This window comes from Bufo bufo, chromosome 1 (genome assembly GCF_905171765.1).
Source record: "Bufo bufo chromosome 1, aBufBuf1.1, whole genome shotgun sequence".
Classification (NCBI taxonomy): Eukaryota; Metazoa; Chordata; class Amphibia; order Anura; family Bufonidae; genus Bufo; species Bufo bufo.
This window is the reverse complement of record NC_053389.1, coordinates 393,256,187-393,282,360: the sequence shown is the minus strand read 5'-3', so window position 1 is coordinate 393,282,360 and position 26,174 is coordinate 393,256,187. Positions and strand designations below refer to the sequence as shown.

Below are 26,174 nucleotides of genomic sequence, written 5' to 3'. Positions count from 1 at the left end.
CCATCTGCCGAAGCACAGTTTTTGTTCTGGGTTGAATACAATTCCCAACTTAGCAATTCCCTAAATTAGTGGTTTCTGCTCTATCAGGCCAAGGTTAAATCTATCCATAAAAGGGTATATTAGATTGAAGGTATGGATAGGGTCATCCTCAATAACTTCACACGCTACCGTGCATTTCCAAGTCTAATTCTGTCCGTAAAAGGGATACCTGTCATCCAGGGCCTAAATACTAGGCCTACAATTTGTATTCAGCTAAATCTGTCATTACTGCTGTGCCTGTATTAGTGTAATACGGTACCTAAATAGATAGCCAGATAGTGTTAGGTGCCTGTAAAAAAAAGGCCTGAATTTGAATTCAATACATTGGGCCAAATAATTTTTTTCTTATTGTGGTGAATGGTAACAATGAGGAAAACATCTAGTAAGGGACGCGGACATGGTCGTGGTGGTGTTAGTGGACCCTCTGGTGCTGGGAGAGGACGTGGCCGTTCTGCCACAGCCACACGTCCTAGTGAACCAACTACCTCAGGTCCCAGTAGCAGCCAGAATTTACAGCGATATTTGGTGGGGCCCAATGCCGTTCTAAGGATGGTAAGGCCTGAGCAGGTACAGGCATTAGTCAATTGGGTGGCCGACAGTGGATCCAGCACGTTCACATTATCTCCCACCCAGTCTTCTGCAGAAAGCGCACAGATGGCGCATGAAAACCAAGCCCATCAGTCTGTCACATCACCCCCATGCATATCAGGGAAACTGTCTGAGCCTCAAGTTATGCAGCAGTCTCTTATGCTGTTTGAAGACTCTGCTGCCAGGGTTTCCTACGGGCATCCACCTAGCCCTTCCCCAGCGGTGGAAGACATAGAATGCACTGACGCACAACCACTTATGTTTCCTGATGATGAGGACATGGGAATACCACCTCAGCACGTCTCTGATGATGACGAAACACAGGTGCCAACTGCTGCATCTTTCTGCAGTGTGCAGACGGAACAGGAGGTCAGGGAGGAAGACTGGGTGGAAGACTATGCAGGGGACGGTGAGGTCCTAGACCCCACATGGAATGAAGGTCATGCCACTGACTTTCAGAATTCGGAGGAAGAGGCAGTGGTGAGACCGAGCCAACAGCGTAGCAAAAGAGGGAGCAGTGGGCAAAAGCAGAACACCCGCCGCCAAGAGAGTCCATCTGCTACTGGCCACCGCCATCTGGGACCGAGCACCCCAAAGGCAGCTTCAAGGAGTTCCCTGGCGTGGCAGTTCTTCAAACAATGTGCTGACGACAAGACCTGAGTGGTTTGCACGCTGTGCCATCAGAGCCTGAAGCGACGCATTAACGTTCTGAACCTTAGCACAACCTGCATGACCAGGCACCTGCATGCAAAGCATGAACTGCAGTGGAGTAAACACCTTAAAAACAAGGAACTCACTCAGGCTCCCCCTGCTACCTCTTCTGCTGCTGCTGCTGCTGCCGCCGCCGCCTCGGCCTCTTCCTCCGCCTCTGGAGGAACGTTGGTACCTGCCGCCCAGCAAACAGAGGATGTACCACCAACACCACCACCTCCGTCACCAAGCATTTCAACCATGTCACACGGCAGCGTTCAGCTCTCCATCTCACAAACATTTGAGAGAAAGCGTAAATACCCACCTAGCCACCCTCGATCCCTGGCCCTGAATGCCAGCATTTCTAAACTACTGGCCTATGAAATGCTGTCATTCAGGCTGGTGGACACAGACAGCTTCAAACAGCTCATGTCGCTTGCTGTCCCACAGTATGTTGTTCCCAGCCACCACTACTTCTCCAAGAGAGCCGTGCCTTCCCTGCACAACCAAGTATCCGATAAAATCAAGTGTGCACTGTGCAACGCCATCTGTGGCAAGGTCCACCTAACCACAGATACGTGGACCAGTAAGCACGGCCAGGGACGCTATATCTCCCTAACTGCACACTGGGTAAATGTAGTGGCGGCTGGGCCCCAGGCGAAGAGCTGTTTGGCGCACGTCCTTCCGCCAAGGATCGCAGGGCAACATTCTTTGCCTCCTGTTGCCTCCTCCTCTTCTTCCACCTGCTCATCCAGTCAGCCACACACCTTCACCAACTTCAGCACAGCCCGGGGTAAACATCAGCAGGCCATTCTGAAACTCATATGTTTGGAGGACAGGCCCCACACCGCACAGGAGTTGTGGCGGGGTATAGAACAACAGACCGACGATTGGTTGCTGCCGGGGAGCCTCAAGCCCGGCCTGGTGGTGTGCGATAATGGGCGAAATCTCGTTGCAGCTCTAGGACTAGCCGGTTTGACGCACATCCCTTGCCTGGCGCATGTGCTGAATTTGGTGGTTCATTCACAACTACCCCAACATGTCAGAGCAGCTGCATAAAGTGCGGGCCGTCTGTGCGCGCTTCTGGCGTTCACATCCTGCCACTGCTCGCCTGTCTGTGCTACAGCGTAACTTCGGCCTTCCCGCTCACCGCCTCATATGCGACGTGCCCACCATGTAGAACTCCACCTTGCACATGCTGGACAGACTGTGCGAGCAGCAGCAGGCCATAGTGGCGTTTCAGCTGCAGCACGCACGGGTCAGTCACACTGATTTTTTGCAACAGCAGAGGCCAGGTACAAATGTGGCCAGCCAGGGCCCACTACTGGAGGATGAGGATGAAGCATGTTCACAGCGGGGTGGCACCCAACGCAGCTCGGGCCCATCACTGGTGCGTGGCTGGGGGGAAACGCAGGACGATGACGATACGCCTCCCACAGAGGACAGCTTGTCCTTGCCTCTGGGCAGCCTGGCACACATGAGCGACTACATGCTGCAGTGCCTGCACAACGACAGCAGAGTTGCCCACATTTTAACCTGTGCGGACTACTGGGTTGCCACCCTGCTGGATCCCCGGTACAAAGACAATGTGCCCACCTTACTTCCTGCACTGGAGCGTGATAGGAAGATGCGCGAGTACAAGCGCACGTTGGTAGACGCGCTACTGAGAGCATTCCCAAATGTCACAGGGGAACCAGTGGAAGCCCAAGGCGAAGGCAGAGGAGGAGCAAGAGGTCGCCAACGCAGCTCCTCTGAGGGCAGGGTTAGCATGGCAGAGATGTGGAAAAGTTTTGTCACCACGCCACAGCTAACTGAACCACCACCTGATACGGAAAGTGTTAGCAGGAGGGAACATTTCACCAACATGGTGGAACAGTGCACACCCCTCCACGTACTGACTGATGGTTCGGCCCCATTCAACTTCTGGGTCTCCAAATTGTCCACGTGGCCAGAGCTAGCCTTTTATGCCTTGGAGGTGCTGGCCTGCCCGGCGGCCAGCGTTTTGTCTGAACGTGTATTCAGCACGGCAGGGGGCGTCATTACAGACAAACGCAACCGCCTGTCTACAGCCAATGTGGACAAGCTGACGTTCATAAAAATTAACCAAGCATGGATCCCACAGGACCTGTCCATCCCTTGTGCAGATTAGACATTTATAACTACCTCCCCTTAACCATATATTATTGTACTCCAGGGCACTTCCTCATTCAATCGTTTTTTGATTTTCATTTTACCATTATATTGCGGGGCAACCCAAAGTTGAATGAACCTCTCCTCTGTCTGGGTGCCGGGGCCTAAAAATATCTGACAGTGGCCTGTTCCAGTGTTGGGTGACATGAAGCCTGATTCTCTGCTATGACATGAAGCCTGATTCTCTGCTATGGGACCTCTCTCCTCTGTCTGGGTGCCGGGGCCTAAAAATATCTGACAATGGCCTGTTCCAGTGTTGGGTGACATGAAGCCTGATTCTCTGCTATGGGACCTCTCTCCTCTGTCTGGGTGCCGGGGCCTAAATATCTGACAGTGGCCTGTTCCAGTGTTGGGTGACGTGAAGCCTGATTCTCTGCTATGACATGAAGCCTGATTCTCTGCTATGGGACCTCTCTCCTCTGTCTGGGTGCCGGGGCCTAAAAATATCTGACAATGGCCTGTTCCAGTGTTGGGTGACATGAAGCCTGATTCTCTGCTATGACATGAAGCCTGATTCTCTGCTATGGGACCTCTCTCCTCTGTCTGGGTGCCGGGGCCTAAATATCTGACAATGGCCTGTTCCAGTGGTGGGTGACGTGAAGCCTGATTCTCTGCTATGACATGAAGCCTGATTCTCTGCCATGAGACCTCTCTCCAATTGATATTAGTTAATTTTAATTTATTTTATTTTAATTCATTTCCCTAGCCACATTTGTTTGCAGGGGATTTACCTACATTTTGCTGCCTTTTGCAGCCCTCTAGCCCTTTCCTGGGCTATTTTACAGCCTTTTTAGTGCCGAAAAGTTTCAATGGGGTTCGGGGCGAGTTCGGATCCCAAACATTTCCAGGAAGTTTGGCCGAACTTCTCGAACCCGAACATCCAGGTGTTCGCTCAACTCTACTCAGGTGAACACCGTAAAAAATAAATAAATAAGAACTGTGTAAAAAAAAAAGAAAAAAGCAGCAATTTTTGTCACCTTGCATGACAAAAAGTGCAACACCAAGCGATCAAAAAGGCGTATGTTGAAGAAAATGGTACCAATAAAACAGTCCCCTCATCCCGCAAAAAATGAGACCCTACCTGAGACAATTAGTGAAAAATAAAATAAAACTATGACTCTCAGACAATGGAGACACTAAAAAGATTTTTTTTTTTTTCTTCTTAACTGCTATTATTGTGCTAAAGTGAAAAAAAAAGAAGAAAAGTTGACATATTAGGTATTGCCGCATCCGTAACAACCTGCTCTATACATGACCTAACCCTTCAAGTGAACACTGTAAAAAAAAAAAAAAAAAAAAGTGCCAAAAAAGCAATTTTACATCACAAAAATTGCAACACCAAGTGATTAAAGGGCTTCTGTCACCCCACTAAACCGTTTTTTTTTGTTTACTAATAATCCCTACACTGCGATTTATGCATACATAAGTTAAATAATAATTTCTGTTCAGTAGAATTTGCTAAAAAGCGATTTTTAAAATATGCAAATTACCTTGCTACCAGCAAGTAGGGCGGCTACTTGCTGGTAGCAGCCGCATCCTCCGACCCTAATGACGCCCCCTCCGCATTGTGATTGACAGGGCCAGGGAACGTAATCGTTCTCTGCTGGCCCTGCCTGTTAGCATTCAAAATCTGGCGCCTGCGCTGCGGCCGTACGTATCTTCAATCTGCGCAGGCGCACTGAGCGGCGGCCGCTCTCTCCTCAATGCGCCTGCGCCGGGTGTAGATGTGACGTCATCGGCGCAGGCGCATTGAGGATGGAGCGGCCGAGCGAGTGGCCGTCTCTCAGTGCGCCTGCGCAGATTGAAGATAGGTACGGCCGCGGCGCAGGCGCCAGATTTTGAATGCTAACAGGCAGGGCCAGCAGAGAACGATTCCGTTCCCTGGCCCTGTCAATCACAATGCGGAGGGGGCGTCATTAGGGTCGGAGGATGCGGCTGCTACCAGCAAGTAGCCGCCCTACTTGCTGGTAGCAAGGTAATTTGCATATTTTAAAAATCGCTTTTTAGCAAATTCTACTGAACAGAAATTATTATTTAACTTATGTATGCATAAATCGCAGTGTAGGGATTATTAGTAAACAAAAAAAACGGTTTAGTGGGCTGACAGAAGCCCTTTAAAAAGGTGTATGCCCCCCAAAATAGTACCAATCAAACCGTCCCTTCATCCCACAAAAAATGAGATCCTAATTAAGACAATCGGTCAAAAAAATAAAGTTATGGCTCTCAGACTATGGAGACACTTATAGCATTTTTGAAACCAAAAAAATGATGTTTAATTGTGTAAAACTTAATCAAATAAGAAAAAGTATACATATTAGGTATTGCCACATCAGTAATGATCTGCTCTATAAAAATATCACATGACCTAACCCCTCAGGTGAATGCTCTAAAAATAAACCCATTTGAACTGTGCCAAAATTAAAAAAATTTCGGTCACCTTGTCCCATAAAGTGTAATCATGAATGATCAAAAAATCATATGTACCCAAAAATGGTACCAATAGAACTGACACCTTATCCCCTAGTTTCCAAAATGGGGTCACTTTTTGGGAGTTTCTACTGTAAGGGTTCATCAGGGGGGCTTCAAATGGGACACGGCATCTAAAAAACCAGTCCAGCAAAATCTGCCTTCCAAAACCATATGGCGTTCCTTTTCTGCTGCACATGCCGCGTGCCCTTATATCAGTTTACGACCACATGTGGGGTGTTTCTGTAAACCGCAGAATCAGGGTAATAAATATTGAGTTTTGTTTGGCTGTTAACCCTTGATGTGTTAAAGAATTTTTTTTATTAAAATGGAAAATCTGCTAAAAAAGTGAAATTTAGAAATTTCATCTCCATTTTCCTTTAATTCTTGTGGAGCACCTAAAGAGTTAACAAAGTTTGTAAAATCAATTTTGAGTAACTTGAGGGGTGTAGTTTCTACAATGGGGTCATTTATGGGGGCTTTCTACTATGTAAGCCCACAAAGTAACTTCAGACCTGAAATGGTCCTTAAAAAGTGGGTTTTGGAAATTCTTAAAAATTTCAAGATTTGCTTCTAAACTTCTAAGCCTTCTAAACGTTCTAAAAAATAAAATTACATTTACAAAATGATGCCAACATAAAGTAGACGTGGGGAATGTTAAGTAATAAATATTTTATAAGGTATCACTTTGTTTTAAAAGCAGAGAAATAGAAATTTAGAAAATTGCAAATTTTTCAAAATTTTTGGTAAATTTGGGATTTTTTCATAAATAAAAAGGTAAAATATATTGACTCAAATTTATGACTAGCATGAAGTACAATGTGTCAAGAGAAAACAATCTCAGAATGGCTTGGATAAGTAAAAGTGTTCCAAAGTTATTACCACAGAAAGTGACACGTCAGATTTGCAAAAAAATGACCTCGGCAGAAGGGCAAAAACTGGCCCGGGGTAGAAGGGGTTAATTGCCTCAGCTGTTTTGTTAAATTCTTCCATTAAACAGCTCCAGCGCATGCCGATAAGTCCTGATGTTTATGAGCTCCCAACATCCCCCCTACCAGCTGCTAAGTGCAATAAAAAAAAACCTCAATTAGCAGGAGGAAGGTGGGGAGCTCACGAGTATCAGGACTCATCAGCATGAACTGGAGCGGTTATTATTTAGACGTTAGGGCAACAGAACGCTGGTGACAGATTACCTTTAACTTTTTGGGTTGAATGGAAAACCCCCCCATCAGTTTGCCATTGTTTGCGTTATAATATTGCCACCACGTTCACTGTGATAGATAAATGAGGTTACCTTTATTCTGTGGGGTCAGTATGGCAATATAGCACACACAGACATATATCCTTTTTTTTATTTTATTTTTAGTACTTTTGCACAATAAATGCACATTAAAAAAAGTTAAAGGGGTTTTCCAGGATTTTAATATCAATGACTTATTGTCAGGACTGACACCCGTCACTCCTGCTGATCAGTTTCGAGCGCTGCAACGAGTTTCACTTCATCGTTTACCTCCTTGCTGTTGACATTGCAGCGATGAGCAGGTGGGATTATAAGAAGCTGTCCCGTCTTGTAATTGCACCTACTACCGCATAAATTATAAATTACTATAGCTAAAAATGTGAATTGGGATTTTTTTTCATCAGTCCCACATGGAAACTTGAACAATCGATCTTTTGATTACAAGCATAATACACTGCACAACTTATGTAGTACAGTATATTACTGTATGTCATCCTGCCATTATGCAGCTGCCAGGTGGCCTACTAGAGGCAGGGTCCAGATTCGACAGCCAGGGACCTGACCTGCTCTTGTTACAGTGCATGTTCTTTAATCCCATTCTGTGCATGTACGATGCTTTGTCATTATGGAGGTTAGAGGACATGCCACCTCTCCTGATATGTCTGTTTTCGGAACTACTTGCATTTCCCGTGTAAAAACAATTCTGAAGGGTGTCATTACTCTATTATTCATGCTAGAACCGGGACAAGTTGAACTTTCTAATTCCACCATTAATTATGACATACAATGTAGTGGGAAGCAGTAAAAAAAAAAAAAAAAAAAGTACAAATGGGGTGGAATTGGAAAATAAACGCAATTCCTCCACCGTTTTACAGGTTTTGTTCGCACGGCATTCCGTTTGCGGCAAAACTGACCCATGCCTTTCATTCTCTGGGTCAGTACGATTACAATACCCAATATCTATATTTTTTTTTAATGTCTAAATAGTGTAAAAATAAATAAAAACTTAGAATTTTTTTTTTTTTTTTACATTACCATATTCTGACCCCCATAACGTTTTTACAGTTATATCTACTGAGCTGTGTCTGGGCTAATTTTTTTGTGGGTAAGAGAAGCAATGAAAAAATGGCAAATTAGCAATTTTTACCCCTTTTTCCATAACGGATTTTTATACATTTGTTTTTTTTGTGGTTATTTTGAAGCTCATATAGGAGCCTACAAAATCAATTTTTTATTTATTCATGTATTTTTAAACTGCACTTATTACTGAGAATTTCTTATGTTGGCTTGCCATCTGGTGGCCAAAATAAGAATTGCACTTTCAATGTTCTCAGCCTCTTCAGTGAGGCTGAGCCCATTTAAATCAATTACTGGCATCCCAATTGGCCGGATGGGACCGCCGGTAATGCTTCCGAAAGCACGAGCTTCCGTTTTTTGCGCATTTAGATCAAGTGAGATCACGGTATCTAAAGCCTTTAATTACCACGATCGGGACTATTACTATGGGGGCACTAATTTTTCTTCAGGATATTATCTGGGGGTATTGGGGAGCACATCAAGCAGCGGGAGAACACTATGGGGACTCCAGGTTGGGAGATGATAGAAATGTAAGAAAGCTAAGATGTCTGTGTGCCACACTCTGCAGAGACGAGGCATCTAAAAGAACTTGTCCAGAACGAATGGAGATGATGACAGAGAAAATCTCCATCAGAGGAGACGTCACCTGGGAGGCCCTGGATGTGACAGGTATGTGCTGCTGTATAGCAAGAACAAAATGCGGTATGTGGGGGAAGGGGGGCTCAACTTGAGAATTGGGTCACATTCATTGGGACTTGGGCCCCAGATCTTTTGAGACCTTAGCAACGCCCCTGCTGAGCTGTTAGTGTTTCTCTTATCACAGCGAGGGAGGACTGACTGTCATATGTGATGGTTCCATTGATCATAACACCAGCAGTTGGGGTAGTGTGTTGCTGCACAGCAAAGGCAGGATTGAAGCACTCACCATGAGACCTCCATACCCGAGGCTCGCCCGTTGTCAGATCCCAAACAGAACCTTAATAAAGTTTAGGTTTCTCATTCATGACACGATTGAGTGCAGAGTTTTGCAGCAATACCAAATTTCTATAAGGGTGCATTAGTATTTTTTTTTTGTCATTGAGTGTATAAAAGAAAAGCTTTCAAATCCAGGCCTGACATTTCATTTAAAAAAAAACTGCATAAAAAACCTGGACATGGAAAATGTCAGGTTTCTGTGCTGTAAAAAAATGAGACAAAGATAAATCATTTCAGAACGTTTTCCACCTTTAATGTGACCTATTAGGCTACTTTCACACGAGCGTTCGGAGCGGATCCGTCTGATGTTTCATCAGACGGATCCGCTCCGATAATGCAGACGTTTGCATCCGTTCAGAACGGATCCGTCTGCATTATTACTTAGAAAAATTTTCTCAGTCAGAAAGTAGCCTGAGCGGATCCGTTCAGACTTTACATTGAAAGTCAATGGGGAACGGATCCGCTTGAAGATTGAGCCATATGGTGTCATCTTCAAGCGGATCCGTCCCCATTGACTTACATTGTAGGTCTGGACGGATCCGCTCGCCTCCGCACGGCCAGGCGGACACCCGAACGCTGGAGCGGAGGCTGAACGCTGGCAGGCGGATGCATTCTCAGTGGATCCGCCTCCACTGAGAATGCATTAGGGCCGGACGGCTGCGTTCGGGACCGCTCGTGAGCCCCTTCAAACGGTGCGCACGAGCGGACACCCGAACGCTCGTGTGAAAGTAGCTTAAACTGTACAACAATTGAAAAACAAACTGAAATGCAACCATATTCTTTTATTTTTATACCTAAAAGATTTCAGTTTGTTTTTCAATTGAGTTTTACAGTTTATAGGTCACATTAAAAGGTGGAAAAAGTTCTGAAATTATTTATCTTTGTCTCATTTTTTTTTACATCACAGAAACCTGAAATTTTAACAGGGGTGTGTAGACTTTATATATCCACTGTGTGTATGGTACTTCCTGGTGGACTAATAATGACAGTACTCTGTATTATGCCCTTCCATAATTAATTCACAGAAATCTTGACAGCGCTGGCTGTTAAGACTTCAGCAAGATTTGTCCAAACCTTCCTTACCCTATATTATATACAGGTGAAACTCTAAAAATTAGAATATCGTGCAAAAGTCCATTTATTTCAGTAATGCAAATTAAAAGGAATTGCATTAATGCAGCTTAAAACTAGAATTTTGTGAAAAGGTAAAATTTTCTAGGCTCAAAGTCACACTCTTTCATAAACTGTAAGCCATAATCATCCAAATTATACCAAATAAAGGCTTGAAATATCTCGCTTTGCATGTAATGAGTCTATCTCATATGTTAGTTTCACCTTTTAAGTTGTATTACTGAAATAAATGAACTTTGCACAATATTCTAATTTTGCGAGTTTCACCTGTATACTCCAGTATGCACTATTTCCTTTTCATGCATCAGGTTTCTTTTTTTTTTACATTCCATGCTGCATTTATTCCCGTTGTGAATTTTCATTTCATTCCTGGCTATCCAAATACCATAACTTTTTTATTATTCACTTCACATAAGGCTACTTTCACACTAGCGTTTTTCTTTTCCGGCGCTGAGTTCCGTCCTAGGGGCTCAAATCCGGAAAAGAACTGATCAGTTTTATCCTAATGCATTCTGAATGGAGAGTAATCCGTTCAGGATGCATCAGGATGTCTTCAGTTCAGTCTTTTTGACTGATCAGGCTTTTCAGAAAAACGTAGCATGCAGTATTTTTACCTCCGGCCAAAAAGCCTGAACACTTTGACTGAACGCCGGATCCGGTCTTTTTCCCATTGACTTGCATTAACGCCGGATCTGGCGCTGTGTGTTCAGTCAAAACGGATCCGGCTTTTGCATGTTAAGCCCGAAAAATGTGAAAAAAAAGTTAAAGTCCATAAATGGCAGCTCCGTTTTTTCCAATGCATTTTTTCATTGTGATCAAAATCCTGATCAGGATTCAAATGTAATCCGTTTTCACACGTTTTTCCGGATCCGGCGGGCAGTTCCGGTGTCGGAATTGAACGCCGGATTAAAACAACGCTAGTGTGAAAGTAGCCTAACAGTATGAGGGCTTGCGGAACAAGTTTTAGTTTCTAATGGTACTATTTAATACAATGTAATTGGGAAGTTGGAAACCTTATTAATGCAGTGAAATTGGAAAAAAAAAAAAAAAAAGTTATTGCCATAGTTCTATAAATGTCATTTATGGCAGTACAAAAAAAGTATCATTACAGTGATATCAAATTTACTTTTATGGAAAACATTGAGTATGTGTATGACTTTTTGATCACTTTGAATATTTTTTTTTTTTTTTTAGGGGAAGCGAGGCATTCTAGCATACTTTTCCTGTCATTTACGGCATGGCATTGTTTTTCTTTTACACTTTATTCTTAACCACCCCCGAGGGGAAAGTGGTGGGGGTGATGAAAATCCAATTTTGATATACCTTATACTGTGATCCTACTGGGACCTCCCAGCTGCCGGAGCGACTGAACAGCTTCAGCTAGGGTAGAGGGTTAAATGTCTGTGAATGGAATAGTCTCAGCTCCTGAACAGGCGCTGTCTTTAAAGACCGAACATCTGGCATTCGTGTAGTGCAGATGTCAGGAAGGAGTTAATTTTACAACTATAACATAAAAAAAACTCAAAATTCTTATGCTCCTCAAACCCTTACTGAATACAATTGGAATGCTACAATGTTTAGGCAGGCGGTATGTGAATGCCAGGATCCAAGGTTTTCAAGTAAAACATTGCCTAGAGCAGGGATGGCCAACCTGAGGCTCTCCAGCTGTTGCAAAACTACAACTCCCATCATGCCCGGACAGTCTACAGCAGGGCATGGTGGGAGTTGTAGTTTTACAACAGCTGGAGAGCCGCAGGTTGGCCATGCCTGGCCTAGAGGATCACACTGCCTCCATCGGCTGGCCTTCTTACCGAAGCGCACCTGGTGCCATCTCTTACCCAGGTAAGGGACCAGTAACAGACTATAAGGCCTTATGCACACGACCGTTGTTGTTGTCCGCATCCGAACCGCATTTTTGCGGCTCGGGTGCGGGCCCATTTACTTCAATGGGACCGCAAAAGATGCGGACAGCACTCAGTGTGCTGTCCGCATCCGTTGGTCCGTTCCGTGGCTCCGGAAAAAAATAAATAAATAGCATGTCCTATTCTTGTCAGTTTTGCGGACAATAGGCATTATTACAATGGGCCGCCGTTCCGTTAATTGCAGAAGGCAAAAAACTGCACAGTCGTGTGCATGAGGCCTAAGATAAATGGTTTAGGCAGCCTCCTGGAGGGTGGCAGAACTGCTCCTAAACTATGCATATTGATGATGTATTGTGTTTTTTTTTGCCACAAATCACTTTGTGTAAGCTACAGAAGAGAGTATCAAGGAGGCAGAGGTCCTGATGTGTATGGTGTCTTATTAGGGGGTCTGCCCTTGGTCTCTATTTATTAAGGAAACATCCACATAGGGCATGTGGGAATTAATTTTCTATTGTAAGTGTTCTTTAACAGCAAACTTTTTTTTTTTTATCACATCTTAATATATACATTAATATTCTATTAAAATACGATGGACAGTTTTCTAGCTATCATTTTTGAAGTCACTCCAAGTATTTCCAGTTGTGGCTCTTCTTCAATCAGACCATCAATTTGACCAGAGAGGAAAGGTGGTCGTATGTCTCAATTAGAGCAGCATACCTTACAGTATTCAATGGAAATGTTCTTCTGTGGCCATGTTTATCTAAGTCTATTAAGAGAACTATAGGGTTGTCACTGTTATCCCAACACTGTGCCTACTATTTTCAGGAAAATTACCAATAAGAACTTCTTCCCCTCACAGCAGCAGTAACCTGACAGTGGATTACCTGTCTTATAATTTGTGTTGATTGTGACAAAGCTAATATTTAGTATTTAATTTTCACTGACTTAGTACTGCTGCCAAGAAAGCAAAAAATTCTAAAACAAAAGTTTCTATGATTCAAAATACATACAGAAAAAATAAAAACCACCAATATATTCTCCTTATTTTTCTTGCTCTAGCTTTGTCAGATACCACAATTGCCATGTTTCCTCCCCCTCCTATGCTAGTGCATGTAAGTGAGGAAGTTGAGGAGGAGGTGGTTATGTTTAGGCTCCATATTATTTTTTGGTCTACATAGTGAGTGTGGCTATTTTGTTGTACGGATCATATCAGGATATAACCGTCTGGGGCTCCTTTACAACTCTACATGGAAAGTCACCCAACTTTTCTAGATCTGCCTAGATATACATAGAAAATTCCACGTTTTACTGCATATTTGTACAGATTTGTCTTTCAGCAGTTTTGGAAAGCTAGGTAGCATGTGAAGGTATGCTTGAGGCCAAAATACATATATAGGGGGACATTTATCAAACCAGATAAGTCTGATTTTTTGTTAAAATATGCCAATTCCAACTTTTTTGCAACATTTAGGAGACATGACACTTTTCAAAGTGGTTTATGTTAAACGCAGGAAAGGGAGACCTGGATTATGGCACATTTACCATCTCAGACACTTGAAATATAGAGGAAGTCACATATCATGCCAGGCAGCCTCTTTGTGTATTTAAAGGGCTGTCTCACTTCAGCAAGTGGCCTTTATCATGTAGATAAAGTTAATACAAGACACTTACTAATGTATTGGGATTGTCCATATTGCCTACTTTGCTGGCTTGATTCATTTTTCCATCACATTATACAGTACTTGTTTCTGGTTACAACCACCCTGCAATCCATCAACGGTGGACATGCTTGCACACTGTAGGAAAAATGCCAGACTCATGGTCAGGACTGTGGGAACTCACATAGGCTGGTGCTTTTTTCTAAAGTGTGCAAGCACTACCACTACTGATGGATTGCAGAGTGGCCGTAACCATGGAAACGAGACGCGTATGTGATGGAAAAATTTATCCAACCAGCATAGGAAGCAATATGAAGAAATCACAATATATTAGTAAGGGTTCATGCACATGACTATGTATTTTGCGGTCCGCAAAAAATACGGATTACATACTTATCAGTAATGCGGACAATAATAGGACATGTTTTATTTTTGGGCGGAATGGAAATACGGAATTGGAATGCACACGGAGTACCTTCCGTTTTTTTTTTTTTTGCGAACCTATTGAAATTAATGGCTCCACATACAGTCTGCAAAACAAACAAAAAAAAAATGGACATGGAAAGAAAATACATTTGTGTGCAAGAGCACACAATGCGCAAAACCAGACGTAAGTGACATTTAAACGATCTCAAATGATAAAAGTCTCCCCATAGTATATACTCATGGCTGTCCTGATGTTACATAAATTCTGTATGCACTGTATCTATAAATATAAGTGTGGTCTCCATTACATTTGCAGAGATAGTTACCCAGCTTTCCCAGACTGCTGAATTCCAAATTTGCCTTGTTAAGTAGTGATAAAAACCTTCATATAGCTAGACCAACTTACCGTTTAGGATCCTGGAACGGCTGTGTGACCAGAGATTATGATACCCTGGTACCATATGATTGATTCACACAGTATAGCAGGGCATCCCCCATCACCTCCCTGCACAGATTGGTACCCAGCTTTCCCAGAATGAAGACAATTTATGAATTGGTAAATCCTCAATATTGTAGAATACCTAGCTGAATTTGCAAGCTGAAGCCTCCATAAGTTGAGCAAGAATCCCAATGACAAATACTGTAGAATATTTGGACAGATTTGTTATTCAGGGTCCTGGGAAAGCTGGGCAAAAAATTATGAGGAGCTGTAAGGCCTCAGCTGCACTGTGCCTTTTTGCAGCACATGATTGCATTCAACTAAGTGCATGAATTTAGACTGGAGCTGTAGTTCAAGAGTTAAAATCAGTCGTGCTACCAAAAGTCACAGTGTAGCCGAGGCCTAATAGGGACTGCTAAATATTAAGTGTAATAGGTACGTATATTTGCCTTTCAGGGTTCTGGGAAAGCTAAATCCCCTATACTTATTCCCAAATAGTGCTAAAGTTAGTCAGATTTGCCTTTTAGGACCCTAGGAAAGCTGGGTAACGTGCACAATGTAGGGGCAACATTATATGGACAGTGTGTATAGCTCGACAAGACTTGTAACCCAGCTCCCTCCTTAATAAGAAAAGTTGAAAATCAGGCAGCTAGGAAAGCTGGGTAACACTTTCTGTAGTATCAGTGCCCTGGTATGGTATAGTATACCTACACAAATAAACGGGAGGTTTTCTAAGACTCTGCTTAAGTTTTGCAGTTTCCACCTCTTTGACGGTGCTTCGGGTATTTATTGATGTGAATGGGCACTACCCCACCCATTTCCCTCAAATTGTGGTTACGACTCCTCACTCCCTTGAGGAGAAAAGTGCTTGAAGTGGTACATATTCACTCCCCTTCAGTTCCAATGCAGAAACCAGGAGATGTTTAATTTATGCTTTTCATTTATGTTAACCGAGAACAGGTAATAGATACGCAATGGCTGTCTGCCAAATAACTGAGATAAATCATCCCCGCAAACAAGATGAGCTGAACATGCATGTTCAGCTTAAATCGGGATGGTCCATACATTCAGGGTGAAGACTTCCAGCTAGCAAATGCAGTGTATGAAATTGAACATAAATAATACACAAACACAATGCAAAATAAAAGTAACATTTAATAAAAAGAAATAAGTACAAACTAAACAGAGGTGAATCTCCAAAAATAAAGTCAAACCTGCAGAAAAAAAAACAAAAAAAAAAACAATCCTTTATGCATTCTCTAACAAGTGATGTTTTTTGGCCACTGTGAAGTAAGTAAAGCAATGTTACGTAACATAAAATACATGTCAATGAACACACAGAAGAAAGCTGTTAGTGTATCCAGCACCATAAAATCTGTGAATGGCAAAATAAAAAACTGCATGTGAAGTACCTTGTATGCTACAGGGACAATATGCAGGAAAATACTCAGGTGAAGAGAAATCTATATATTTACATAATTCTACCTCCATGTAGGAGCTTTTTTGCTTTGGAAAATGCATATACAACAGATATGTATCAGAATTAGGTGTTCTTGCATATTTCTGCAGTGTTTAACTATTTCAGTTGAAAACCTCAGACCCTATTGCAGATGTATGGAACTGAACTTACAGCAGCATAGGCATCTACAATACCTTACATTTTGTTTAGTAAAACTGCAGGGAGTTCAGGTGATACTGCAGTTAACATAGCAACAATATGTCGTCTGGATGAGGTCTTAATTTACAAAAGGGTGCAATCTGATATGAAGGGCAGTTCAGTGGCAAAGCAATCAGAGCCATCAACACTGGTTTTTTTGGGGGGCTGTATTTTGATGGATTTTCATTATTTACATAGACACCATTTTTGTCCATCTGAGACTCATTAATTCAAATAAATGGTTCAAGAAAGAAAACAAGCAGTGGGACGCCATAGGGACATTCAGATACTTCCGTGTTTTGCAAACGGAAAATGGAATGGCCATCTGAATCAAGTCAAAGTCAATCAAATTAGACATTTTCTAGTTAAAAGGTTTCTGCAGTCAGTCTTCTCTGTGAAATTTTACAAACCCTTAAATGACACAGATTAGATATGTGCGTAAAATATAAATATATTTAAATAAGGTCAAGTTAGTACCAATAAGATTCTAACCTTAGATAAACCCTCAGCTCTATAATAGCAAGACAATATCATGCACACATCAGCTGACAAATAACCCTCTGATGAAACTACATAGTAATTATAAGCTTTCACTAGAATTGTGTTTCTGTGCTGGTCACTAGCTGTTATAACCATATTCATGACTGATATTAGCTTGGTGACATGTTTTTGGGATTGTCAGTGCTCTACTGATCAGGGTTTTAGAATATGTCCTACTGGTATTTTGGGAAAGCCTCCATGAGTAGCAGTAAGTCAAAATCTGCAGGAGTTCCAAATCTACATAACCTCTGCAGAGCTGTACAGAGATGGTCACTTACAATCCAAATTTCTTGTCTGCTACCTTCCATACAAATTTGTACCAAGCGATCTATCAGTATGGTTTTGGGATCATGTAAAGATCATGTCACTTTGGATTTTTTTATTTCATTAAATTTACGCAAATATTTTTAGTGATAGTGATGTACATAGTTTATTGCTTGTTTTATATTAAGAAATTTAGTGAAATAAAATAAATCTAGAAGGACATAATCTTCGCTTGATCCTGGTTTTGAAGTGGGGTTGGAAACCCACTTAAACACAGGGCTAACAAACGCTTCCCTTGGTTCGTTTGAACCCAAGACCCCAGTGGTGCAAAACCTTATAATTCCTAAACAGGCGAGGATACAACTGTTAGGAACGTAGGATATTTCATGTAAATGACACTGGGGCACCATGACTATCTTGTGCTATATTACAAGTATAAGGACATGGTTCACCCCCTTAGAAACAAGACACCATGTATAATGTAACACTTGAAGGGAATCTGAGGGTTTGGGCACATGCAGAATGGATAATGCCCATTGGGCACTTGGAGCAGAGTTTGCATAATAAAGACAATTTTGTGCCTCAAGCAAACCACACAAATGCTAATACAAGTATGATTACAATGCTGTTCTGGAGTACAACAGAACACTGCCAGAAACTTAATGAGGTGACTCCCTTTAAAACTACTGCTATTTCTGTTTTCACATTTCTTACCAACTTAGAGAAACACTAAAGTTGAGAAAAATGCTTATCAAATTATCCCAGCCAATTGCTTTATTATCTTCTGCCCAATCCAATTTTTTTTTTAAATTTTTATAGATGCCCCTCTAGTATTCATTTGACCTCCCCATCAATGCTAAAAGGGTTATCCCACAAACTGCATTACAATAAAAATTTATTTATTGCAATAAAAAATGTCCTCTATGGTAGCGCCCCCTGCTGTTTCTCCAGTGGCAGAAATTCTGGTCCACTTTCTCCTACTTTTACCCTAAGTTCACACTTGCGCGTTTTACAGCGCGTTCGAACGCGCTGTAAAACACATAACCGATGCAAACCAATGCTTCCCTATGGGACTGGTTCACATTTTCGTGTTTTACAGCGCGTTCGAACGCGCTGAAAAACGCCCGACGCATAAACAAGTTCTTGAGCTTCTTTGGGGCGTTTTGTCGCGCGTTTGCAGCCATAGGACACTGCTGTCAATCACACAAACGCGTGTAATACGCTCGTTGACTATGGACAAAAACGCGCATTAAACGCGCATATCAAATACGCTCAGGTCTGAACCCAGTGTCAGTGACAAACTAACACACCCAGTTGCTTCCTTGCACCCTCCGCTCAGTGCTGACATAGTTATCTCATAGTGAGATGGCCCAGACACCTTTTATTTATTCATTACTATCTCTAAACTCATAGAAATATAGAGCTGTATCTCTCTCTCTAGATAGTGGAGGAGGAAATTGCATTAGATACCAGTGCTGTTTATTACTGGAATCTGTGAGGGACTATTTTATATGCAAGGGAGGGAAGACAGAAGGGGTTAACAAGAGCTGACTGCAATGCATTAATGGGAGGCCCATGGGAAGTATAGGAACAAGAGAGGTGAGTGAGGCTACAGAAGACAGTGAAAATTACATTGGAGAGCAGAAATTTTGATTGAGATAGCTAGAGTAATGCACACCATTATTTTATCTATTTTTTTAAATAGCAAACCGTCTTTCTGACTTTGTTTTGTTTACTTTTTTTTTAGGTTTAATGTCCCTTTCAAGGCTACAGATACCCTTGACATATTGTTACATATGTTAGAGGTTACCAGGAGTTACAAAAAGTTGTAATAAGTCTCAGCCTGCACTCTTCGTTATTTAATTCAAGGACGTGTCCCTCCCAGTAATAAGTGCTGGACCTGAGGCCTATGTGTCCAGGATGCTGCCGCCCTCACTAGCCCTATTAGCTCAGTTTCATTTCAGGTCTGTTATCTCCTTCTACCGCCCATAAAGGACCTTTTCTCCCTAATGTTGACAGTCATTGATACTAAGAATCGTGTTATTTCCACTCTCCGCTATATGTATGCCTACACCCTGATACTGTACAGCCTGTGTGACCTGACTTCCCCTCTCCACACTTTGCTGTATACAACCTCCCCTCCCTGGTCCTTCCAGCAGTGAGAGAAGGGAGGAGGAGGCAGGAAGAGACACAGGCAGCAGTATTGTGCTCCTGGATCCTTGCAGCAGGATAGTCAGCTACAGTGCAAGTGCAAAAGGTGTATATATATATATATTACAGCCTGCAGTATTCAATTTAAGTGGGCTCTAACTGCTAGTGTGTATGGCAACTACTCGACTGGCTGTTTTTTACCTTAGCGAGAAAAGGGATCAACCATGTTAAATCTTGACCGAACACTCCCCAAAACACTGACTTGTAAATTGGCCCTTGTTCTTGGAATGCAGGGTGCTAGTAAGAGAGCGGAATTAACCAAACTATTTTTATTCTGCGGTTAAAGATGGTACACAGGGTTAGCCTTTTTATCTTCTACCTGATGTCACTGACTTGTAAATTTAGCTGCCTTCCATGTATATATTTACAAAAGGTAAAATATGGTATAAAAAAATATTAGCAGTAAAAATAAAAACCTTGTCGTGTAAAGAACTATAAGCTTTACAAAAAAAAATATTAATCCCAACTCTGGAGTGTGCGCTGGGTACAAAAATTATGAAAAACATTCCCCTGCAAAAAAAAAAAAAAAGTCACATGACGAGCACTGTTACCAACTTGCTCCATGGAAATATGTATATCACAAACTACTAAATTGTCAGCCAAAATATATAAATCTAAAGTTATACAGGATTATTTTATTCACTAAGAGCTTAAATATTTTATACAATTGATGTATAGAAGCATATAGAACAAAATATCTTGACAGTTCTGTACATTGCACCTGATGTATTATTCAGATTGTCCTGTCTACTTTATTAAATAGGTTTTCCTGGGGGGGAAGGGAAGAATCATAGGCCATCAATCTGTGATCACTGTGGGCGACCCAGGGTCCCCAAAGATAAACAGTTGCAGTACCAAGCACAGCCACTGGTGTGGCCAAGACGCTGTGCTTGGAGAAACAAGGGGACCGTAACACTCTTTTTATGTTGCTTATCAATGGAGGTCCCAGGGGGTCTTAACCCCAGTGATCACACAGTATTTAAAAAATATTCCATCAATACGTTTCGCCAGAAAACCCTTTTAAAATAACAAAAATATTATAAGGAAATAAACAAGTTTGTGTCATAATAGTTAATTATACCTCCTGTCAATAAGGAAAATCCATTAAAATGATGAATCTTTGAGAAAAAGTTTAAAAAATATATATAATACAAGAAGTATGCATCTTGTCACATGAAAAGATGGCAATGGTGAAACATTTACCCTGTGTTAAAAACTAAAAAACAATATTACAGATGTTAACAAGGCTTTCCAGAAGGAATAGTCACCAATCCCTCAACACTTCTGGTTTTGATGTTGCTCTGGTTCCTGCTGCTCTCCGCTTCCCGGTCCTGGTTGGAAACACAGGAAATGGCTTGTGATGCCGCAGCAGTAACCATCGGGTATTCCGAGACATGACCTGTGTGTCGAGTCAGGACAGGAAAGTGGAGAACAGCGAGGAGGACTAGAGCCACGTTGAAGAATTTGTGAAGAGAATAAGCCCTTTTTGCTAACAAATTCACTACTGGAAAACCACTAACTTTCAAATTAACTAACTGCATCAGTATTTTCATGTAATACAACAACCATTTTCATGTTCTACAACGGTCTGTTATGGATACCACAGCCTATGAATATTGCCCTGCACTCATTTTCAGTTAGCATATCCTTTTAAAACCCATTAATAAGACTAGGAGCAAACCACTTTTTAGAGTAAAATATCAGTTGTACCAAACACTACCAGAATTCTAGATTTATACTCCAATGTTCCTTCTTAGGCTTTTTCAGAAAAGCAAGAACCATAGCAAATCAGTCATCAATCAATAATTAGGAGAATAAAATATTAAGGCTGTCAATATTAAATGTATTAGGCCTCATGCACACGACCGTATGGCTTTTTCAGTGTTTTGCGGTCCGTTTTTCACGGATCCGTTGTTCCGTTTTTTGTTTCCGTTGTGTTTCCGTTTTTGTTCCGTTTTTCCGTTCCGTTTTTCCGTATGGCTTATACAGTATACCGTAATTACATAGATGAAATTGGGCTGGGCATAACATTTTCAATAGATGGTTCAGCAAAAAACGGAACGGAAACGGAAGACATACGGATGCATTTCCGTATGTGTTCCGTTTTTTTTGCGGACCCATTGACTTGAATGGAGCCAAGCACCGTGATTTGCGGACAAGAATAGGACATGTTCTATCTTTTCACGGTACGGAAATACTGAAATACTGAAACGGAATGCACACGGAGACACTTCAGTATTTTTTGCTGAACCATTGAAATGAATGGTTCAGTATATGTTCCGCATACTGAACTACAAAAACGGCCAGTATACTGAACGCAAAATACTGTCGTGTGCATGAGCCCTTAGGAAGAGCTTTAAATACACATTCTGTGTTGCATAGAAAATTAGATAGCTTCAAGCTTCTAAACTGAATAGGACTCACATTATTCCTGCACATATTACTATTACTGGGTACGTTGTAAACTCTGCAGTGTCCAGGTGGTCTGTATGCTTTGGTCCATTCATACAATGTTAGGATGGATGGTGGTGAGAATTCATGCAAAGTAATGACATGAACCTGTAAGTCCAATCTTGACATATAAGTCTGTGCATCTTAACTGAAAAAAAATAAAAGCAAAAGAAACTAAGAATACTTAAACTAAGAACTGAACACAAATCAAAAAGAAAAAGGACAACGATGGGCTCCCATCTTCCTGTACATTCATTAGTTGTAAGTAAATCAGAATATAATGAAAAGTTTGCCAACTTCCTAATATACCTTGTGTTTTATTCGGTCACTATTTCTAAGATTTCTGCTTGCAGTCTGTGAATGCATGGCTTGTTACAAGACAGAACTCATACATGTAATAAGATACAGTACAATAGGCATCATTATGGCAGGCATTCGGCTTCTAAATGTCATAAAACATGTTTACATTCACTGGCATCTAGCATGGATCTTGAAAAGGGTGAGGAATTAACTTTAAACATGATAATAGCCTCATGCACATGGCTGTAGGCCGTTAGTGCCAATGATGCAGACCGCAAATAGCGGTCCGCAATACACGTACACTGTCCATGTGCCTCCCATCCGAGTACGTGGACACATTACCTTGAACGGGTCTGCCTGCGATCCGTTTGCATCGCAAAAAAATAGAACATGCACTATTTTTTTGCGGTGCAGAGGCACGAACAGAAAGCCCACATAAGAGCTCCGTAGTGTTTCCGCAGGCTTCTGTTCCATGCCTCTGCTCCGCAACATATCTGGCAGATTGTGGATTCATTCAAGTCAATGGGTCCGCATCCATAATACGAAGCGTACACTGTCAGTGCTCGCTTGTGGTCCGCAATACGAGCAAGGACAGCCTATGGTCGTGTACATGAGGCCTAAAACTGTTCTAGTAGCGGATCCTGGCCATACAGTCTACTTTCCATAGACTGACAATGCATTCATATTACATGGATTTTCTAATTTAATTAGTTGTAATGAGAATAGAGACTCCAGAAATTTATTGCAGACAGAAACCATCTTTTCTTCATGTGAACCACTGATAGATATGAACCAAGATTGCAGCTAATAAGAGTAATCCTACATTCACTTTCATTGTACTTTGGCATAAAGTCCTGTTCTTGTACTCTCAGCAGCATAGGACCCATAGGATCAGGAAAGGTTATATTTTGCTTTCAAAGGTCACTTCAGTTCCCTCTAATCTGTCACAGCTTTCAATGTGTGTATAGCCAAATGGCAATTTATATAAAAGGTAAGGTAACATTAAGAGGTGAGACTCAACCATTAGGGAAAGGGACCCAAATATAACAATCTCCTCTCGTTATCTACTTTGCAGGGGAATACTGGTATGAATCATGACACAATTATCAGCATCTTCAAAGTGGCTACATACATTTATAATAAGTCACATCTAATGCATAAGCAGTTTGAGATTATATATATATATATATATATATATATATATATATATATATATATATATATATACATACACACACACACACACACACACACACACACAATATATATACACACACACACACACACACTGCTCAAAAAAATAAAGGGAACACAAAAATAACACATCCTAGATCTGAATTAATTAAATATTCTTCTGAAATACTTTGTTCTTTACATAGTTGAATGTGCTGACAACAAAATCACACAAAAATAAAAAAATGGAAATCAAATTTTTCAACCCATGGAGGTCTGGATTTGGAGTCACACTCAAAATTAAAGTGGAAAAACACACTACAGGCTGATCCAACTTTGATGTAATGTCCTTAAAACAAGTCAAAATGAGGCTCAGTAGTGTGTGTGGCCTCCACGTGCCTGTATGACCTCCCTACAATGCCTGTGCATGCTCCTGATGAGGTGGCGGGCTGTCTCCTAAGGGATCTCCTCCCAGACCTGGACTAAAGCACCTGCCAACTCCTGGACAGTCTGTGGTGCAACGTGACGTTGGTGGATAGAGCGAGACATGATGTCCCAGATGTGCTCAATTGGATTCAGGTCTGGGGAACAGGCGGGCCAGTCCATAGCATCAATGCCTTCGTCTTGCAGGAACTGCTGACACACTCCAGCCACATGAGGTCTAGCATTGTCTTGCATTAGGAGGAACCCAGGGCCAACAGCACCAGCATATGGTCTCACAAGGGGTCTGAGGATCTCATCTCGGTACCTAATGGCAGTCAGGCTACCTCTGGCGAGCACATGGAGGGCTGTGCGGCCCTCCAAAGAAATGCCACCCCACACCATTACTGACCCAATGCCAAACCGGTCATGCTGGAGGATGTTGCAGGCAGCAGAACGTTCTCCACGGCGTCTCAAGACTCTGTCACGTCTGTCACATGTGCTCAGTGTGAACCTGCTTTCATCTGTGAAGAGCACAGGGCGCCAGTGGCGAATTTGCTAATCTTGGTGTTCTCTGGCAAATGCCAAACGTCCTGCACGGTGTTGGGCTTCGGGTTGAGCGATATACCGGTATCACGATATACCGCGGTATTAAAAAAACGGCGATATGGCGATATCACCGTTTCGTAAATACCGCGGTATTTCGTGACGTCATAGAAGCGGTCATGGGCGCTGACCGCTTCTAAATCTGCGGCCGCCCGCCCCAGCATGAACCGATACGGGACATTTGCAGAGTACTTGTACTCGTGCAAATGCCCCCGATACCTGCTGGCCGCTTGCGGCGGCGGCTCTCTCAGCAGTTCGGCCAGTGTGGGGGAGGGAAGGAATTCTGTGACTCGCATTTCCTGCACCCGACCTCTGAGAGGACGCTGTGATCCACGCAATTAACCCCTCAGGTGATCACAGCGTCCTCTCAGAGGTCGGGTGCCGGGAATGTGGGCAGTGCCCCCCTCCTTCCTCCCTCCCTCCCCAGTATTAATCATTGGAGGCCACAGGGTCGTCCGCCCATCATTGGTGGCAGTTTTCAGTTCCGATCGGAGTCCCAGCAGTGTAATGCTGGGGCTCCGATCAGTTACCATGGTAGCCAGGACGCTACTGGAGCCCTGGCTGCCATGGTATGTTAGTGAGCAGCATTATACTCACGTGCGTCGTGGCCGCCGGGCGCTCCTTCTTCTCATAGGTCTGTGCGGCGCATTGCTAATGCTATAAGCCTTAGCAATGCGCCGCACAGACAGAAGAAGGAGCGCCCGGCGGCCACGGCGCACGTGAGTATAATGCTGCTCACTAACATACCATGGCAGCCAGGGCTCCAGTAGCGTCCTGGCTACCATGGTAACCGATCGGAGCCCCAGCATTACACTGCTGGGACGCCGATCGGAACTGCAAACTGCCACCAATGATGGGGACGACGACCCTGTGGCCTCCAATGATTAATACTGGGGAGGGAGAGAGGAGGGGGGGGCCACTGCCACCAATGATGGGGGGACGACCCTGTGGCCTCCAATGATTAATACTGGGGAGGGAGGGAGGAGGGGGGACCGACTGCCACCGATGATCGGGGGAAGACCCTGTGGCCTCCAATGATTAATACTGGGGAGGGAGGGAGGAGGGGGGGCCGACTGCCACCAATGATGGGGGGATGACCCTGTGGCCAGCAATGATTAATACTGGGGGGAAGGGGCACTGCCACCAATGATGGGGAGGGGGACCCTGTGGCCACTGCCACCAATGATTAATACTAGGGGGGGGGGGGGGGTTACCAGAGGGGGCTGATAAGAGGGAGAGGCTGGGAGGCACATGAGGGGCTGATCAGAGGCTGGGAGGGCTGATCAGAGGCTGGGGAACTGCCCGTCTGCCCCCATACAGTGTAACGTCTCCTTGTGGCTGCCCCCATACAGTGTAACGTCTCCTTGTGGCTGCCCCCATACAGTGTAACGTCTCCTTGTGGCTGCCCCCATACAGTGTAACGTCTCCTTGTGGCTGCCCCCATACAGTGTAACGTCTCCTTGTGGCTGCCCGGCTGCCCCCATACAGTGTAACGTCTTCTTGTTGCCCCCCATACAGTGTAACGTCTCCTTGTGGCTACCCCATACAGTATAATGTCTCCTTGTGGCCCCAAGTGTTTTTTTCTTCTAAATGGGCATTTATCGCGATATATATCGTTATCGCGATAAATTTCTTAATATCGTTATCGTGGGAATATTTTTGATATCGTCCAACCCTAGTTGGGCTGTAAGCACAACCCCCACCTGTGGACGTCGGGCCCTCATATCACCCTCATGGAGTCTGTTTCTGACCGTTTGAGCAGACACATGCA

The 26,174-nt window shown here is 43.0% G+C and overlaps 1 protein-coding gene across 3 annotated transcripts in view; it reads right to left on the bottom strand.

The window, feature by feature from the left end:
* The window catches only part of SEPTIN8 (septin 8), a 132,451-nt gene that overhangs the window by 15,012 nt on the left and 91,265 nt on the right, over positions 1–26,174 (bottom strand). Inside the window, exon 10 of one of the 3 annotated variants that reach the window (XM_040405744.1) lies at positions 21,804–22,052. The exons of the other annotated variants lie outside the window; for them this stretch is intronic. Within the exon in view, the coding sequence (XP_040261678.1) occupies positions 22,049–22,052 (4 nt within the window). The 3' untranslated portion in view covers positions 21,804–22,048. Of the gene's footprint in view, positions 1–21,803; positions 22,053–26,174 lie in introns of those variants that run through there. 3 annotated transcript variants of the gene reach the window in all.